Source organism: Dasypus novemcinctus, chromosome 2 (genome assembly GCF_030445035.2).
Source record: "Dasypus novemcinctus isolate mDasNov1 chromosome 2, mDasNov1.1.hap2, whole genome shotgun sequence".
Taxonomy (NCBI): Eukaryota; Metazoa; Chordata; class Mammalia; order Cingulata; family Dasypodidae; genus Dasypus; species Dasypus novemcinctus.
The window spans coordinates 167,547,651-167,567,703 of record NC_080674.1 but is presented as its reverse complement, the minus strand read 5'-3'; the positions used below and the strand labels follow the sequence as shown (position 1 = coordinate 167,567,703).

At 45.6% G+C, this 20,053-nt stretch overlaps 1 protein-coding gene across 2 annotated transcripts in view; it reads left to right on the top strand.

Moving 5' to 3' along the window:
- ADAM19 (ADAM metallopeptidase domain 19) overlaps positions 1-20,053 on the top strand; it is an 87,249-nt gene that overhangs the window by 41,475 nt on the left and 25,721 nt on the right. For both annotated transcript variants that reach the window (XR_011646988.1, XM_058281439.1), the window contains exons 5-9: positions 951-1,027; positions 8,996-9,188; positions 9,828-9,893; positions 14,074-14,145; positions 18,250-18,416. Coding sequence is in view for 1 of the 2 variants with exons in the window: in XM_058281439.1 (XP_058137422.1) it covers positions 951-1,027; positions 8,996-9,188; positions 9,828-9,893; positions 14,074-14,145; positions 18,250-18,416 (575 nt within the window). In the remaining variant the exon portion in view is untranslated. The remainder of the gene's footprint in view (positions 1-950; positions 1,028-8,995; positions 9,189-9,827; positions 9,894-14,073; positions 14,146-18,249; positions 18,417-20,053) is intronic.

Genomic DNA, 20,053 nt, shown 5'->3' with positions numbered 1-20,053 from the left:
ACCACAACCTGGGTGGCTTAAAACAACAGAATTGACCATGAGGTGCAGCGGTGCTCAGAGATATATTCACCAAGTGCAATGAATGTCTCATGATGATGGAGGAGGTTGTTGTTATGGGGGGAAGAGTGGAGTAAGGGGGGTGGGGGCATATGGGGACCTCATATTTTTTGAATGTAACATTAAAAAAATAAAATAAACAAAACAAAACAAAAACAACAGAAATGTATTCCCTCACAGTTCTAGAAGCTACAGGTCCAAAACCAAGGTGTTGCTTCTGAAGCTCTAGGGAAGATCGTTCCTTTCCTCTTTGCCGCTTCCTAGCTTCTAGTGGCTCCAGGAATCCATGGCATTCCTTGGCTTTCCTTGGCTTGCGGCAGCATCCCTCCAATCTCTGCCTCCGTTTTCATGGCCATCTTTTCTCTGTGTCCTTTCCTCTTAGAAGGATGACAGACATTGGATTTAGGGCCCACCCTAATCCAATATGACCTCATTGAACTTAATTATATCTGCAAACACCCTTTTTCCGAATAAGGTCATATTCTCGGGTTTTAGGTGGACATGAATTTTGGGGGATACTCAGCTCATTGAGGGGGGTCGCAGAGGTTACTCCATAGGGGATACAGGCTCCTTCAGCAGCCAGCGTCGTGTCATGGAAAGTGCTCTGAACTAGAATCTGAAAAAAACCTGGGTTCTCCAACTAGCCATTTGTTCCTCCGTACCTCTGCTTCCTCATCCGTTCAGTTGGGACAGTGGCATCTGCCCTACCCCGTTTCCTGGAATTATTATGACTCAAATAAAATGATGGATTAGAAAGCACTTTACAGGTTGTGAGTTGCTGTAAGGTCAGGGTAGTTGTATAATAAACTATGAATCATCTGTGACCACACCAGATCAGCCTTAAAATGTTTACCATTGCTCTTTATCCTGACCACCTCCTTTCTCCTCTCTAGGATCACTGCTTTTACCACGGGACAGTGAGGACTGCACAACAGTCCAGCGTTACCCTCAGCTGTTGCCGGGGAATTAGGTAAGAGGTCCCCGAAGGGGCCCAGGGTGCCTGCACTTCCCAAGGACCTCAGGAAGGAGACCATCGATAGTGTGTGTAGGCCAGCTCTGAGCAGGGCTGAGCCTGGGAGGGCCAAGGGAAATGTTGGAGAACCCACAGCTCCACTGGTGTTGAGCTTTAGCTTTCCTGAGGACCTTTGGAGTGATGAGTTGGAGCCCTCCTACTTCTTATCTCCTCTCTGGTAGAAGTACTTGTGTGGGGTGAAAAGGGAAATGAGCATCTAGTGAAAGAACCAGGGCCAGTTTTCAGGTGCTTTGGAAAGAGCAAGTCTTCGTTCTTTGAGCCAGGACACCAGGGTTTAGGCCTTGGTTCTGCAGTTTACCAGCTGGGTGACCTTGGACCTCAGGTGGTCTCATTTGTAAAATGTGGATAAAAGGAGCCCGGCTCTAGTGTTGTGCAGATTAAATATGCTAATAGAGGTGTTACATTTAGAAATGCATTGGAATGTGGTGGGACCTTCTCCACCCTTGCTTCTCTAGATGTGTTCTAGGGGTGGGTGGCGTCCACATCAGCTGGGGGCTTGCTTAAAATGCTGAATTTCCCTCCTTTCCAGACCTACTGAGTCATAATCTGCATTTTACCGAGTTCCTCAGGTGATTTGTGTGCCATTTAAATTCTCTGTGTTTCATGAGAACACAAGTTATATCTCAAATGTCTGCTTTGCTCCACTGGCCTACCCCAGTGCCTTACATATATATATATATATATATATATATATATATAGTAGGATTTATGTTGAAATAATAAATGCCCTTTATTTAGGCTGCTGCCCCTTGTCCCTTTTGTTGAAAAGGGGCAATGATTTCCCACTAATTCCAGTCTACCCAGTGTGCTGGAAAACTGGCTCTTTGGGGGAAAAAAAACAAAACAAAACAGCCACCACCCTGATATGTAGCATCTGCCAAAAAGCTGGTAAAAATACTCCCACTGTGGCTGATTTCACACTACCAATGTGATGTCCCTGACAGTGGAATTGGGAATCTGTGTACCCAAATGGATTTTGTTAGCCACTGCATAGGAGGTGACACCCCTGTGTACCCCTTCTCTTTACTGGTGAATTGATTCATTCAACGACCTTTTCATTCAGTCAACAAATTAATATTGGGTGCCTACTGTATGCCCAACTGCGCTAAGTGGAGGAAAGACAGGCACTGATGAGTAATTGTTTTGACCTTCAGTTTCCTCATCTGGAAATGGGCGTCGATGGTAGGCGTGATAGAGACTGTGGCTTAAGTGTTAATCACACTTTAACTCCATCGCAGTCGCCAATATAGGGGATTATCATCTTATAACACGAAAGCCATGCTAAGACTTACCCAGGCGCACATGAAAATTGGAGGCCTCTCACACTGCAGATCCCAAACTGTAGATAAATTGGACCATATCATCCCTGTAAGGCTGCCGGGTGATTGGGCTGGAGGGAATCAGGCAGGAAGCAAAGTTTGGCTGGGAGGCGATGACAGAGCAGCTCCAAATCCCCTGCTCAAGTGATCTGGCTGAGCCAAGCCAACTGGCCTCGCTGTGGAGGGTACCGGTCCAGTCACTGCCACCTGCAGTCTGAAAGGAAACAATGTCGCAAGTAGGAGGAAAAGGAACATGCAGATGTGACCTGCTTCTCTTGGCCTCTTCCTCCATCCCCCCGGTCTGAGTGGGAACTCAGCTGGGCCTCTTGTAAATCATTCCAGCAGCTGCGCTGACAGGGGGAAACCGGGAAACCGGCTGAGCTCTCCATGTGTTTCTCGGATGGGGTCCACCCAGCTTTCTCACTGCACCACCTTGAGAAAGCAAAGGTGTCTGTGGGCCCTGCTGATTTAAGAGCTGGAGACTCCTGCCAGATGGCTTGATTCAGACACTGGAGAAGGAGCAGCTGCAGCAGCAGTGTTCAAACCCTGACACCCCAGGCTCCCCCACCCCCAAGGCTGTAAAGCGAGGCTGCCCTGGAAAATCTCCATAGCAATTGTTCTCCCGGAGAAACAAGCTCCTCGGGACTGGAGAAAATGGATGTGATTTATACCAAGTGGGATCTTCAGGCTGATGATACAAATGCTGAGGAATTCAGCTGAGTTTGTAGATGGTTGCTGGTCCCCCCTCTTCTCTCCAGAGCAGTGCTTTAGGCCAGTTTAATTGAAAGAAGTGATGCATGATCGTAGTTAAATTAAAATCGTGCAAGAGGGTGCCTAGTGAAATGTAGGTCTCTCTTTCTTGTCCCTGATTTCCAGAGTGTCCTCTCCCTAGAGGCAGCCACCATTACCGGTTTCTTGTGTATTCTTCTAGAAATATCCTTTGTAGAAAAGAATGCAGATATGCAATAGAGTGTTTTGTAATCTTATTTGGGCCATAGACTCCTTCACTAAGAAACGACAGGACAAAGACGGGCCAGACCATTTTGTTGGGGGTGCCGCACCCCGCCCCGAAGCCGGTCTCCAATGACTTCTTGTTACACAAATGCTTTGCAAACTAATGTGCTATATAAATGTCAGGGGCGACTTTATTTGTGAAGAAATCTGTAGACAGTCCTGGGCTGAAGTGTCCTTGATTGAACCCATGGGTTCTGAGAGACACCGTGTGTGTGTGTGTGTGTGTGTGTGTGTGTGTGTGTGTGTGTGTCCTCAGCTCAAGGTCTATCCACAGCAGGGATAGTGTAGTATAAACTTTTTTTAAAAATTTAATTAAGTTTTTTTATTTTTAAAGAAAATCTTTTAAAAAACTTCCTGTAACTTAATGAATAAAGGGTTATTGTTAAACATTCAAACATTTTGACTTAGGAAGTCACAGTGAAAGTTCTTTATCCTGCCCTTGCCCTTCCACTCCCTGTCTATAATCACAGTTAGGGGTATACGTGATTGAAATACATAATTGTGTGGAGGTATGTTTATTTACCCCAGATGAGATTACCTTATGTGTACAATTTTTGCAACTTTTTCCTACTTAATATTGTATCTTAGATACACAAAGGTCTAGCTTATGGTGAGTTTAATTATACGGGAAGTCTTTCAAAGGTATACAGTAAATCACCCCAGTGATATATTTGATGGCTCGACTCTCTATTACAGCAGTCGTGTTCTTTACAATCTGGTGCCTGTGCTCTCCGGGGTCATACCCTCTCCCTGGCTCCAGATTCTGTGCATGTGTGTGTGTGTTAGGGGGTGATATGAAAACGTACGAATGGGTACATGATGGCTGGCGTGAGCTCCAAATTTAGCGTTGGGAGACTCGAATTGGAGTCTGGCTGCACGCCTCCTGGCTGTGATGTCTGGGCTTTCCTCTCCTGGCTGAGTGTTTTCTTATCTTTTCCCTGGCCTGGCTTGTGTCTCCCAGGGGCCTGACACATCCTGCCAGTGCTGCGCACAGTGAGGAGGCTGCTGAGTTCCTGGGACTGCAGGGGCAGCTGGTGTCAAGGCCCTTCCCCAAAATAATGAGCCTAGGCTTTAGCCTGGGATCTGCCCCCAGCTCTGAGAGTAACTCGCTGGGCCACCCTGGGCAAGCTCCTTTTCCTCTGGGGTTGGTTCCTCTTATCTGTAAAATAAGGGTAGAGCAGACCACCAGGGGCTCGGTCTGGGTTGCAGAGACAGTGGGCAGGAGGCGGTGCCCGGGTCAGCCAGCCATTCCCTTCCCCTTTGCAGAGGAGGGGCCTGGCCCTCTCCGGTTTGAATGCCTCGCCTGCTTTCTGCACAACAGGTAACAACCGTGCGGATTAACTCCTCCAGGGCAGTACACTCAAGGGTTACAAGGAGACCTTCTGGAGTCAATCAATTCCTGGTTTAATACTTGGCAGTTTACTTTGCCTCCTTAGACTTGGTTTTCTCACCTGTAAAATGGGAAAAACAGCCTGCTATCACTGGTGGATTTAAATTAGGTAATGGGGCCAACTCCTTGACAGCAGGGACTTTTTTTTAAGGAGGTACTGGGATTGAATCCAGGACCTACCTTGTACATGGGAAGAAATGCTCAACCCCTAAGCTACATCCACTCCCCAAGAAGAGTTGGTTTTTCGTTTGTTTGTTTTGTTTTTAGGAGGTACTGGGGATTGAACCTGGGACCATGTACATGGGAAGCAGGCGCTCAACCACTTGAGCTACATCCTCTCCCCACTTTCTTCTGATCATGCTTTGTCCCAGGGCCTGGAACAGTTCCTGGTGCTCAAAAAATGTGCGTCAAATGCCTTTTGAATAAAAAAGCACGTTGCATTGTACTTGATTCCCTATGTATACCGTGTTTAATTAAATGCTAACTCCTCTTTTAAAATGTTAAGTCTGATCCTTAGTAAACGCTGCCTGTTACTCCAGTCAATGATCACAGCAACCTTGTGAGGTGGGCAGTGCTATCTGTGCCTTACAGATGAGAAGAGTAAATCACAGTAGCTTTGCACACAGCTAGTAACTAGCAGAGCCAGAATTTGAATCCAGGTGTGTCTGACTCTGGAGCCCATGCTCCCCACCTGGGCTTTGCCGCTCCATCCGGAGGTGGCACATCACCTGTCTGCTCCTTTTCTCCCATCCCCACTGCCTTTGAAGTTCACTGTAACCCTTTACAGAGAATGTGGAAATTGGGCGAAAGAGGAGGCGGGTAACAGCTGACCCCCTCCTCAGGGCAGATCTGGCTGTAAGGTGTGTGTTTCCTGGGCCTGAGCTCTGACTCGATGCATTCTCAGGAAGCACTTCTTGCGTAGTTTCTTGAAGGATGCAGAGGCATTTGAGTGAGTCCTTGAGTCATGCAGGGGTTAAACACAAACTGCCTGCTGCCCACTGGCCCGCCTGGGTTCCTCTGTACAATTTCACTTGTACCGAGCCCTTGAGGGATGGGATGAAGAAAGGCACATGAGGTCATGCCGCTCAGCCTCCTGGGCCCCCCTCCCATGTCCCTGGCTGAGCTCCGCTAATGCTAATATTTAGCACGTTAGATCAACAGAGGCTCCTGGAAGGATAGATGACTGTGCATGCTCAGGGGAGCACTGGGGAGGGGTGCTTGGGGAGGGCCCAGGGAACTAGCTTCTCAGAAATTCTCCCACTGTCAAAACTAGGCTTCAGCATACAGTGCTACTCTGCCATCCCCAGGCAGTCTGGGAGGACTATGCCAGTGGCATGGGGAAAATGGGGCCAGTGGTGGTGGTGGCTGCGGCTGTGCAATGAAATTGCCCACAGACCCACAGAATCCAAGTCTCCTAAGATGAGCCCAGAAAACTGTATTTTTAATACACTATGTAGAATATTCTATAGAGAGTTCTGGGATCGCTGATCCATAGGTTTGGGACTCCCTGGTAGAGGCAGGGAGCAATGAGCTTAAGAGCATGGAGTCCAGAGTCTGATGGACGTTGAATCGTTGCCCTCAGTTGGTCTATGAGAACTTGTTATTTAACCTCTCTGAGACTCAGTCTCCTCATCTCTGAAATGGGAACGGCAATGGTGCCTACCTCCTAGCATCCCTGTGGGAGTGAAATACGACTAACGTTTGTAAGCACAGTAGTGTCCGGCAAATGGTGAGCTCTCAATAGCTGGTTCCTGAAAATGAGAAGTAGGCTAAGTGCCTCCTTTGTTTTCTTATCTTCCAGAGGACTGGAGTCTGACTTCAGACAGGCCATTTGGGTCATGGCCAAGCACACCTCAGAGGAGAGAGACTGGCCTCCATTCCTTGTAGCCCTCAGTTACCTGGGGCTTTCCTCCTGACCTCCTCTACAGGGCTATTGTGATAGAGGCAGTGTAGGGTCATGGTCAAGGTCAAGGGGCCTGGAAGCAGATGTTTAGCATCTAATCCGTGCTGTAATTCTTACTGTCTGAGTGGCTTTGGGCTTGTTAATCTTGCTGAGCGTTAGTTTTCCCATTTATATAATGGGAATATTTGTAAGGAGGATGGAAGCAGGTGTGAATAATAAATTGCTTTACCAGTGCTTAGTTAGAGGCTTGATGATTTAGAGCTGCCGTGATTATTACCATTCACCATGCTCCAGACTTTGGCTTGGTCTTTGTCCTGTTTGGCCTGGAGTGATTAAATGATTCTCCCATCAACTACATCTTGTGGCTTTCCCCCATTCCTTTATGGAACATTCTACCCAGTGGGGGTTATCTCATAGCCTCAGTCTAATGCATACAAAACCATCAGCTGGTTTGTGGTCAAGCCCTTCTAACCAGTAGGGGAAACTGAGGTGATGGGAGGGTCCTTGGCCAGCTGACATGAGAGGACAGCTTGGGAACAGGATGCCCAGGGCAGCTTTCCCTCTGCCTTTTCCTGTCTGGACCAGGGAGTGGAAGTGACCCTTGGTCTTTGCCGGTCTCCCACTCACAGTTGTTCAGGGAGCATCTTGGGCAGGGTAGGGATTGCTGCGTCAGCCTGGGCGAGGCAGCCAGGAAGTCATCAGGCTCCCTGGTACTGGAATGGGATCAGCCAGGGATGGGATCCAGGAAGGGCTGCTGTAGGTCAGAGCTGGGCGCTGTGTTTCCTGAGAGCATCATCCGCCCTTCCTAAGGGGTAAAACCTGGATAAGGATTCCATGGGTCCTGGGATTGGGAGTGGGGATGGAAACTGAGATAGCCCAAGAGAGAGATCCTGCTGATTTAGAGTGGCAGAGACTCTGAATTCAAGATGCTTTAGCTTTTGAGCTTTCTAGATGGATGACAGCCTGAGGTTTGGGAGTACACAAATGCTGCGAGGGCCCACAGGATCTAATCCTGGGCTTCCTCCTCCCCCAAGCCCAGTGTATATTCCCTTACTATGGTATTCTTATTGTATCAAGGATGGAAGATACCTGTTCAGCCTCTTTGTTCTTCCATTCTTTATTTATGATTGTAATAAATAATAAGTCATGGCACTCTTTCTCACTGAGTCCAGATGACTCAGAATCCTTGTTGATGTAGCACTCCAGGCAGCTACACCCAATCCATTACTGTGGGTATTGAAACCTTTTTGTTCTTTTTGTTATATATCATAGGATTTTTTTCTCGTTTAGACTATAAGCTCCATGAAGGCAGGCATGGCACTTGTCTGGCTTGCCCATTACACCATCCTCAGCAACTAGCATGGTGCCTGGTTTATTACAGGAGCTTAGTAAATATTTGTCTTTCAATTGGCCATGAATGACTTGAGGGTGGGGATTATGTCTAGCATAGAATAAGGGCTCAGCGAATGAAAGAATATAGTGAATGAAAAAAATGTCTTTGCTCTGAGCCCCAACACTAGTGTCCTCAAGCAAGAAAAAATAGTGGTCATGTATATATGGTTGTGACTGTCATTTCTCCCAATAGCTGCTTGCTGACATGGGGAAGCTGGGACTGGTGGGAATGTCAGTGGTGGGTCCAGCTTTGACTTCCAAGAACCAGGATGCTTATCTTCCTATTTACTCATCTCAGGAGTCCTGTTAAGTTAGCAAATCATCATGTCCCCATTTTAGAGGAGAAAACTTGAGGCTCAAAGAGATTTAAAATGTTTTTTGAAAAGTGTGTGACAGTTTAATGTGGAAGCCACCAGAACCTCCTTACCTCCAAGCCAGTGTTTTCTTCTGACAGTTGTACTGCCTTTTTCTGAGACCATGAAGTTTTCATCTGTGCTGCCATATGCTGTGTTTGGGTTTGGGAGGGTTCTTGATATCCTGGTCCAACCTTACTTTATAAGTATTTGGTGTCCCAAGTCCAGCCTTTTAGAACCTTTCGAGGTTCTGTAGTCCAGGGTCCTTAACATGGAGTTTGCTGATGAAGCTAAGGAGTCTTAAGTACTCTCTGCAGTTGTGCAGTGCATTTCAAGTCTCTGTCATTTCTCTGGATAGAAGTTCTGTAGCTTGCATCTGATTCTCACAAAGGGGTACATGACTCCATAGTAAGGTAAAGAACCAATGATTGAATCCTACTATGTCATTTTGCATAGGGGGAAACAGGCCCATGGAAGGGGCTTTTCCAGGACCATAATCTTTGACCAAAAATGTTCTGTTTCTTCTGTCAACAGAGGGCTGATTATGGTGAGCAGCAACCTCAGCTACATCATCGAGCCCCTCCCTGAGAGTGAGGACCAACACCTTATTTACAGATCTGAACATCTCAAGCTGCCCCCGGGGAACTGTGGGTTCGAGCACCCCAAGCCCACCGCCAGGGACTGGGTCCTTCAGTTTACAAACCAGATCAAGAAGAGACCTCGTAGGGTGAGTTTTGAACTCTCACTGCAGAAGTCAACCTCGGAATAGTCTTGTCCCTTCTGAGGACCCTTACTTTGGATCCAGGAGTATTTCCATTGAAGGGAGATGCTAAGCAGGAGGAAACAGCTTTTTACAAATTTATTCTTAGTCATTAACAATGAATGTTGGATACCCTCATCAATAGAATAACTACTTTTTGAGAAAATGCTACCACATTTAAAATATGTTGAGATGCTGATTTCAGAAACTTTAAGATGTGAAAAAAATATGCCTCTCCTTTTGTAATAGCCACTTAACCATGTGTACAAAAGTGCTATATTTATTTTTACTGAAAATAGAAGTATGTGGTTTAAGTGTTCTTTGGGAACTTGATTATCAGCATGTTCCCTTAAAGCCTGTTGGCCTCTACTATTATTTTTTGAGAAGAAAGAACTGGAGCCTGCATCGCAGAGCAGGTTCTGGCAGTAACCAAGATGGCAGGTGGAAAGTAACCAAGATGGCAGGTGGAAAGACGCCATCCAGGACCATCTACAATAAGCACAAAGATCCACTGCTCATTAGCTAGCTCCATTTCCTGGCAGTTTTTTGAAATGAGGCCAAGACCACTGTTTCTACAACTCTGATCTCCTTGTCTCTCTCTCTCAGATGAAAAGGGACGATTTACACTCCATGAAGTATGTGGAGCTTTACCTTGTGGCTGATTATGCAGAGGTAAGGGGGTGGCAATGGGTTTTAGCAGAAAAATTGCTCTCTCGACAGCTTCCCTTCCAGGCTTTAAACTGATTTGGGAAAATGCTGATGCATTTATCTTTTTCTGGTTTGTCATATTATTTTGACCTTAAATCTGACCAAGAACTCTTTATTCCCATTTTAAACATAGTTTAAATATTCTAGCTTGAAATATTCATTAATCAGATTGAGAACCAAGACAGTTATCTGGATTAATATTGCTTAGGTCTGAAGACCTTTAGGTTTTGGGGTTTATTCTTAGAGGTTCATGAATTCTCTATAGAACTTCTTAAATTTTGTGTTTTCTTTACAAAGATAATAAGTGTATTCTCAGTCTTCCAACTGAATACAATTATCTTTTGTCCATGTTAAATAATTATATTGGTGCCAAGTAAGGACTGAACCAGTGATTCCTGAAACATGGACCCCAGACCAGCAGCATCAGTGTCTCCTGGAAACTTGTGAAAAATGCAAATTCTTGGGTCCTACCCCAAGCCTCCAACCCTACTGAATCCTAAACTGTAGGGGGAAGGGTCAGTGATCTGTGTTTTAACAAGTCTGCTGGGTGATCCTGAAGTAAGGTCAAGTTTGAGAACTACTGACCTGCAGGAATAGGACAGTGTTCCTCACGCGAGGTACGCTCTTGAGGGTTACTTGGGTTCTAAGATTTGGTGAATACTCATCTAGCTCGCTCATTCATTCCATTTAGTGGCATCAGGAGATACAGCTCTGAAAAAGACAGTCCTGGCATCACAGAGGTTACAATAAAAGCACACACACAAATCCTGTAATTCCAGATGTGATAACAACCAAGTTGGAAAAGTACAGCGTAGTACAGTGTATATAATGGGGCATCAATATAATTTGGGGAATCGGGAGGCTTCTCTGAGGTATTAATGTAAAGCTGACACCTAAAGAATGGGTTCCAACCCCAGAGCCCATATTTGCATAAATTCACCAAAATTTGAGCCTCCAGTTCTCACTTTACGTCATGACTGTACATCTGTTCTGCTCTGGCTCTTCAGGATAAGTTGACCTACGCTTGCCTGGCCTTCCCTTTTGGACAGGATACATCAGAGGGCAGTCCATCCTGTACCCAAATGGCTTCTTTACCCAGGAGACCTCACTGCAAGCTGCTCCTGCCCAGTTGGTCCTCTGGGCCTGGAACCTGGCGTCAGTGGGAGGTAGTGGAAGGAGCACTAGCATCCAGGTCCAAGGGCCTGCCTTCAAGTGTTAGTGGCCCTTGAGCTGTCTTAAAGGACAGGGAGTAGTTAACCGGGCAGAGAAGTGGAGGCGAAGGGCATTCTAATGTTCTACTTTGAGAAGAGTTTTGTTTTGTAGTTGAATTTGGCATTGGTGTTTCCGCAGCCTCTTGGCTTTCTTTCCCCACTAGTTCTCCAGTTTTCTTCTCCTAAGACTGGTGTGTGTATGGCCCAGGGAGCAGTGTGGGGAGCAAAATCCAAGCTGGTTTAAAAGCGACGGCTCCACAGTCACGGGAGGTGACCCAGTGCAGGTGGACCCCTTCTGGACAGGGCCACCCAAAGTGGGGTGGGGGCTGGGAGGAACTGGAGCCCCTCAGACTACAGGACGTTTCCAGTTTCAGCTTTGCCTCCATAGTCATCTGATACTGTGGTCTTTTTTACCCCCAGCTACAGAATCCATTGTTCAAATGAAAGCTCGTGGGAATTCCAATATTTAGGCGTAGAGAAACACAGCAGCTCTAGTCTGAGGTTGGGGCTGAGCCTCTCCCCAGGCAGCCCCTGCCCAGTCTTGGTGCTGAGGCTTTCAAACCCCCTGGGTGTGGTGGGGGCGGGGGAGGGATTTGGCAGTTTCTGTTTTCTCAACACCGGGGTCATAGCAAACCCCCAGGAGCAAAAGTGCCTACTCAGGTACGTCCAGGGCTGTGGGGTCGCCTGGAGCCTAGTGTCCCTGGCCCTCGTTCCCCATTAGAGGAGGGTGCCTGCTGCACCTGCAGCGTGGGCATCCCCAAGAGAACAGGGGTGTGAGTGGTAGGCCCGGGTGATAAGGGAATGTGCCTTTCTTAGGGTCCTGGCACTGCTCAGCCGAAGGGCTCAGGTGATTCATGGGAGGTGCAGGGGGGAGGTGATAGGCCGGGCTGGGCTCCAGGCTCACAAATCCCCCCGTAACCTCTCCCACACTCCTCCTCTTGTGACTGCTCATCTTCTGCAGTCAGAAATGTATTCCTGACAATTAATCAATCTGGGAGGGTGGGAAGGCAGGGAAGGGGAGGGCTGCCTAATCTGTGATTTACCCGCTGGTACTGAGACAGGATAGGCTTCTCCTCTGGGCGCTGAACTCGGAGCAGGGAGTAGAGACACAGGTGGGGAAGCTAGACGCAGTGTTGGGGCAGGGGTGGGGGTGGAGAGAGTGTGTCATCGGCAGTAAAAATGGCCAAGCAGGTCCTTCCTCCCTGGGCCTTGGTGGGAACTCTTGGGGTGGCTCTCAGCCATTCATTCCTCAGGGGAACCCGGTACTCCAAGGAAAATAAAGAGAAGGTGGACTGTCATGTGATAGGCGAAAAAGAGGCATGCTAAGGATAATGTGCACAGAATGCAGGCGGTTGGGAAAGGAGAGGTGATGTGCTGTGTTTTACTTCCTGAGAATTCAGGGTTGAGATACTCCTTTCTTTAGAATGGGGATTGGCAAAGTCTGGCCTCTGGCCACCACCTGTTTCTGTGGAACAGCCACACCTATTGGTTTATGTATTGTCCTTGGCTGCCTTTCGAGCTACAACAGCAGAGTGGGGCAGTGATAAGACAGTAGGGCCCTCAAAGCCTAAAATATTTACTCTCTGGCCCTGTACAGAAAACTGTGCCAACTCCTGCCTTATCCTGGACAACAGAACACAAGCCTTAACCTATAGTGGGCATTATCAGGTAGTCATTTGAAGAGAGGATCAAAATATATTTGAAAGACATTGAAATCTGACCCTGATGTTATAATAAATACTTACTAAATAAATGGAAATGCTGGAACACTTTCGTGCCATGAGACCACTTTAGAAATGGGTGACCCTAAGTCACAGGGTCTTACGTTGAATTTAACCCTGTAGAAATACCGGTGAAAGTGAGATTTTCTTCGATGAGTGACAGTTCCGAAGAAGCCCGGCAAAGTCCAAGAGCAGTGGGTAACTGGAAAGTGGTGAATTTCTTCTCTATATCAGAAAATTGTGGTACCATGTGCAGTATATGTATAAATCGAATAGGTACTCAGACTGTAACAACAACAGCGTATAGCACGTGCAGTCATAGCACATTTCACCTTCCCGCCGTGATGTTTTCCTTCATCCTTGCAGCCAGAAGAGACTTCTCCTTTTGAGGCAGGAATGACAAATGCGAGGCATCATACGGTGGTGTCCTGCTCCCGCTGCCTGTAGCAGGCATTCCTAATTGAGCACGGCTGTCCTGCCGGCTGAGCCCTGTGTGGTCTCAGCATCTCCCCGCCAGGCGATCTGAGGCAGCAGGGTGAAGCGTAGCTGCCACCCCTACAGAGGCCTGGGGTCCTCCTTGCTCGTACCTGCCGTGTGCCGTCCACACTGCCTTCGTTGTGGTTATTTCTATGCGGGTTTTCTCAGCCCATTTCAGTTGTGTCCTCCTTAAATACAGGACCCACCCTTGTTGTCATTTCTGGTACTTTCTTAGTTTTGACTGAAGCTCCCCTAGGCCAGGGTCGGGATCTCGGACTTCTTTGCGCAATGCCTTGCACATAGCAGGTGTTCAGCAATGAACTGACCAGTGTTGAGGGGCCATCTGTAGGGAAGCCGCCTGAGGTCTATGTGACGGAGATTTCGTGTTGGAGTGATGACCAAGGCAGGCATCGGTTCGGTCCCTTGACTCAGCCCCAGGGGAAGTTTGCAGGAGGCCGTGTAATTTGGAGGACGGGAAGACAAGATTTGCTTCAAGAGCTATAGAACGACAAATCTGCTTGCTATACAGTTAATGCATGCCTCCTCTGTGTCTGGCACTGGGCTAGAAACTGCTGGTACCAAGATGGATGAGACGCCGGTTCTGTCCTCTAGGAGCTGACGGTTGAATAAAAATGGCTGATGATAGAAGACAGAAGAAAGTAAGAACTAATTCAAAGACAGGAGGGTCCTGGGAGAGGTTCTAGGTTCTTACCTCCTTCTGCTTGTCCCATTTAGTTTCAGAAGAATCGAGGAGACCAGGAGGCCACCAAACACAAGCTCCTGGAGGTCGCCAATTATGTTGATAAGGTGAGACAAGGTGTGTACTTTGTGGGGAAGATGCCAGCGCCTCAGAGTGGCCGCAGGTCAGATTACATGGCACCTGAGCTTTCTGCTTGATTGGATGCCCCTAGCCAGTTTTTGAGAGCGAAAGAGAGATGCCATAGAGGCTCAGGATGGTCGTATCAAATCCCTGAACTATATGGCTGGAGGCAGGTAACTCATCTTCTTGGGCAGGTTTTTAAAAATCTATAGAATAGAGGCGTTGACCTAAAACAATGGTTTTCAATTTTTTTTCTGGTGGAACTTTTTTTTTTTTGACAATTTTTTTTCAATTTTATTGATACATATTAATAAATCATACAATCCATCCAAAGTGTACAATCAATGGTATTTGGTATAATCACATAGTTGTGCATTTATCTCTTCAGTCATTATTAGAGCATTTTTATTATTTCAATAATAATAAAAAAAACCAGACAAACAAATAAAAAAATTCTTCACCTCTCAATATCTTTGTTTCCCCTGCTGTTCATAGCTGCTCTTTCTGGCTATTCTTATATAATTATTTGTTAAGCAGTTTTATTGAAATATATTCACATACCATATGATCTATCCAAAGTGTATTACCAATGGCATTTAGTATAATCACAATGTTGTGCATTCATCATCACAAAAACATTCAGAACTATTTTATTGCTCTGGTGGAACTCTTTAAAATGAATTCTTATGCCAATGTCTACTGTAAAAGTCAGATGGAAACAGACTTCTAAGCTGAAGCAGGGGTGAACTTTGGCCTTCTGACCTCTTCCCTTCACCCCTGCAGTGGCTCCTGAGGAGCTGAGGATGTGGAGGAGCCCGGTGTAAAGACCCATGACCTCTAAGGTTCTGTAAAGGTCCTTGCATGGAAAAAGCAAAGGATTCTCTGGCTTAGGAGGGATCTGAGGTGAGGGTGAGGGTGGGAAAGGTACAGAGACTTAAAAGTTGGGAAGGGGGTTGTTTGGGGCCAGTCTATACATTCTCCAGCTGTAAAAACAGTCCTAAAATGATTTCTTGCCTTTTAGGAAGACTGGGCAGATGGTTAACTTTATTAGGTCAGGCCCTTTTCCAAGCTTTTAGGAAATATCAAAATTCTTGAATTTTGCTAGAACAAGCTGGTCTGAGACTTGGAAATACTTTGTAAGTATAGGAAGGAGGATATTTGTTAGGGAGTGAAAGACAGAGATATTTCCTCTAGAAAACCAAGAGTTATAGTAGCCTCTTGACACTGGTAGTGTATAGTTTTTTGAAAAGTAGGCTTTAACATTTTGGAGGTCATAGGTCTCTTTGAGAATCTTATAAAATTTATTGTACAATTTCAGGGCATTCATGGAACTTCTGAAGCTTGACTTGGGGCCTGCTAGGGATTCATGATTCGCAGACTTACAAGGGAAATCAACTTTTTTTAAACACCAGAGGACCAAGAAGGGAATTTAAATATTTTTTAGGGATCAATCAGAAATTTCAGTAAAGTGTTGCAGAGTCATCAGATGGAAAGTTCTACGCCCTGTGGTTTTATTCTGCTTTAGCTGACTCTGGAAACACAGATGGTTGCAGGTGAAAGTCACACTCTGGCATTTCCTGGAAGGAAGGACTTCAGGGACACAGACCAGTCCTCCCAGGGCCTTATTCTAGCTCCTTTCTCTAACTTTCAAGTCACTCAACAATAACATGTGAATGACCCACGACCCAGACACAGTGAACATCTGGGAACACAAGAGATTCTGGTTTCCCTGGGGGCTGGGCTGCAACTACCCGAGTGACATCTATTGTTCTGAGACCAGGCAGGGGGGTACAACTTGGCTGGGCCTCCACTCTGTGAACTGTCCAGCTGATCCGGGTAATAAAGTCAAGGATGCTGATGAAAAGTAGAGGGAGAAGCGAGGCAGGGCCAGCCCCAGTCCCCACCTGAAGCCGCAGAGCTTGCTGGTCTGTTTCTCCCCAGCAGCTGATACCCCGGACTCCTGCCTGGGGCGAGGGAAGGCACACCCGCTTCTCTGCTGCTTGCTGACCTAGCAACTTGAACTGAACTATTGTTGAACTAAACTGGAATGAACTATGCTGTTTTGCTGAACAATGAACCCAATCCAAAATGTTTTCCCTTCTCTGTGAAAAAGCCAATTTAGCCTCTTTATAAAGCTCCCTAGTGGGGCAAGTTCAAGTTGGAATCCAAATCCTCTATTTTTTATCAACCAAATTTTAGTTTGACCTGAAACAAAATAAGAAAACCAGACTTTCCTTTCAAGAGACTGATATTTCACTCAATCTGAAGCCCATCTTAGACCACAGCTTCTTGGAACCAGTTGTTTGGGCTGGACAGGTATATACCCCAGCTCTTAAGCAGTGTAGGGTCATCCGTGGGCTCTGAGATAGATAGGCTGGGCTTTAAACCTGACTCCACCATCTTCCTACTGAGACTCTGGGTGAGTTATTTAACTTCTTTTACCCTAAGTGCTCAGTACATAGAAAGGCCTATGGTTATTTTTTTTAGCTGTGTCAGTACCTGCTAATTATGTATTAAAATGGTATCTTCTGCTAATGCTTAGATTATTATTATTTTTTAATTTAAGTCACTGTCTCAGTAGTTTCTAGGGTAGGCAGTCAAAGAATCCCTGGTACCCATGTCTTCCAGTGGCTTAACTTTAAAGAATACATTCTTCCTATTTATATACATGAAATGAAAGACCACGGCATAAAAGTTAGATAAAACTCTAGTGTTAAGGAGCACAGGAGTCAGGCTGTAGAATTTCAGGATCCCTGTGTTGTAAAGAGCCTTGAAGATTATCTAGGAATTTTGTCAGTCTGAAGCTTGAAAACTTTTTATGGTACCCTTGACAAAATTTGGATACCTTCAGTGATGGGGAAGGAAGCTTTAAGCATTTCCATCCATTTGTATATTATTTATACCCGTTTACTTCCAAAGTGAGTGGGATATGTCTTACAATAAATATACAAGGTGGTATATCCATACATTAAAATATTGTTCAGCAATAAAAAGGAATGAAGTACTGATATGTGCTACAACATGAAGGAATCTCAAAAACATGTGACGCAAAAGAAGCCAGGCACAGAAGGAATATGGATTTTAGTTAATGATGTAAAATTTATTTTTAAAAACTTATGAATTTACCATCTTTGCAGGATGATAGGAAACTAATTCAGTATCTTGAAACTGGTAAACAAAAGGAAAAATCAAGCATTTATTTTGTCTTTCATGTCTGAATTGTTTTTCTTTGTAATAAAATAGTAGGTGAGTGGTAAAAAAAAAAAAAGAAAGAAAGAAAGAAGCCAGGCATGAGAGGGCACGTATTGTGTGGTTTCATTTACAGAAAATGTCCAGAAAAGTCAAACCTGTAGAGACAGAAAATAGATTAGTGGTTTCCTAGGCTGAGGGTGAAACTGGAGAATGACTGTAAACAGCCATGAAGGATGTTGAAGTGATGAAAATATTCTAAAATTGGATTATGGTGATGGTTTTATAACTCAGTAAGTTTACTAAAAAACACTGAACTGCACACTTAAAATGGATGAATTTTATGGTATGTAAATTCTACCTCAAAGTCGTTTTTAAGAATCCATATACAAGAGAACTGTTTAGACAGATAAAAAAAGATAAGAACCATGTAAGGAATGGGGAGAGATAACTGTAACAGGCCAGGCAGCCAAGGGTACTTATGACAGAAGACTGCAAAGTTTAGCTCTGAGGTTTCTGATGACCAACCTTTGAGGGGAAGCTTTTTTCCTGTTTTAAAATGAGATTTGTTTTCCAGTCTGTTTGACCTATTGTCCTAAGTCCTACTTTGGGACCAGGCAGGATGACGCTGATCCTTCTTTTTACGTGATAGCTCTTTAGTATTTGAAAGCAATTTTATGTCTTCTCTCTGTCTTCTCTTTAAGCTGAATAACCCCAGTTCTGCACCAGAATGCTGTGTGTTGGCATCTCCCTCAGGATTTTCCCTTTCTTTAAAATGTGAACAATAGCTCTTGTTCCTTCCTGCCCCTTGAGAAGTCTGTGCTCTGGACTCTTAGATGGGACAGGGCTTATAAATCTCAGGTTGTGTTGACATATCTTGGCTCTTCTGTGTGTGCTTTCAGTTTTACCGATCCTTGAACATCCGGATTGCCCTCGTGGGTTTGGAAGTGTGGACTCATGGGAATATGTGTGACGTTTCCCCGAACCCATACTCTACACTCTGGTCGTTTCTTAGCTGGAGGCGCAAGCTGCTCAAGCAGAAGAAACATGACAACGCGCAGTTAATCACGTAACTAGCCTTTCTGCATCTGCTTTGCCTTGGCGCCTGCCTCCAGTGCATGTGCTCAGTTTGCTGTTTTCTTTCCCTTGTGGTAAGGATTGGTTGTGGAGGGCCATCCTGACTCTCTAGTCCAGTAATAAAATATTTCTCAGACATATGCTCTGTACCCAGCACACCCCAGAACATTTAAAAGCTGCAGTCATTAACAATTCCAAAAAGCGTTTGCCATTGCATGAGAAAATTAGACCTTACACATACTTAGTCAAGTGTCTGAAATAATTGAGCTTGTCTTTGGGAAATGGCTGGTGTTCACAGGCTACCCTCAAGCAACTTCAGGGGCTTGTCTTGATCTTGGCGTTTGTCCTAGTTCCTGTGCTGACCTCCTTGTGCAGGCACAGGAGAGGGAGGTCTGTGAGTCACCCTTCGCTTTGTTTCTGGGGGCTCAGGGCTGGGTGTGAGATAGTCAAAGTGGCAGATAATACAGGAGTTTTGTGTTTGGTGGATGGAGACCCTGGAGAAGGATTGTATTGGAATTTGTTTGACCTGGGAAAAAAAGAGCAAACCCTTATGGTGGGGTCACAGTAGCACACAATAGTCCCTTTGAGATAAATGTTAGTGTTGGGACTTCCAAAGGTATTTTGAGGAAGTTACAACAAAAGGCATAAGTATAATAAAACCACTTTTCTTCTGTTCCTTAAATATCTCTTATAGTCAACGGTCATTTAAACCTTTGTTTACCCTTTAAAAGGAACTGAGGAAAATAACTGTACCAGAAACTAGGACTGTCAGTGGTTACTTCTGGATGGCATATGCACCCAGGAAGAGTTTTTGGTTACCAAACTTTTGACCTGAGTGCATGGAAACATCGTGTCTTGCTTTGGGCAAGGCCTTGAATCCAGGTTTCCAGCAGGACTTCCCCAAGGTCCTGTCTAAGTTTATAAAATAATCAGTAGGGCGTCATGTAGATTTGCATTTATTTTGCATATTCCATTGCATGTTGTTTCTTGGAAGTATAAGGTTGCCTTGAATTTAGCAAACATTCATTAAGCCCTTATTATGTACTTGATTCTAGTGATCCCCAAATAAATAAGCTCTTGAAGCTGTAGTCCTAGATAAGAAGAAAAACACTGGAATAGATTTTCTAAATACATTTAAAAAAATAAATTCCCTATTTGCAGTTGCACGTTAACACTAGTATTTTACTTATTCCTTCTCTCCTACTCTGGATGCCTACTGCAAACAGGGAGGTATATTAAACTCGGGAAATATAGCTGACTGTTGGCAGATTAGGACCACAATTGCAAAACAAAAGCAGAAATATATCATCCTTGTACCAGCTGCACTGTGTGAGGTTCTTGATGGGACACATCTGTTTCCTTTGCCACAGAGTGATGTGGGGATGAAGCACTGGACCCACAGCTGCTGCCCCCGTCTACCCTCTTCCCCTGTACACATGCTGCAGAGCCAGGGATCCTGGCAGTGGGTGGAAGTGGGCATGATTCACTCCAGCCTCAGGGCTCGTGCCACCCTCCCGTCAGCCCTTCCTCTGGCCTTTTCCTGTCCAGCGGGGATGGGATGCAGTTTTGAAAGCCCTGCCTGTTTCCTGCCAGGCACTGGAGCTATGGGCATACGGTGGGGACAAGCAG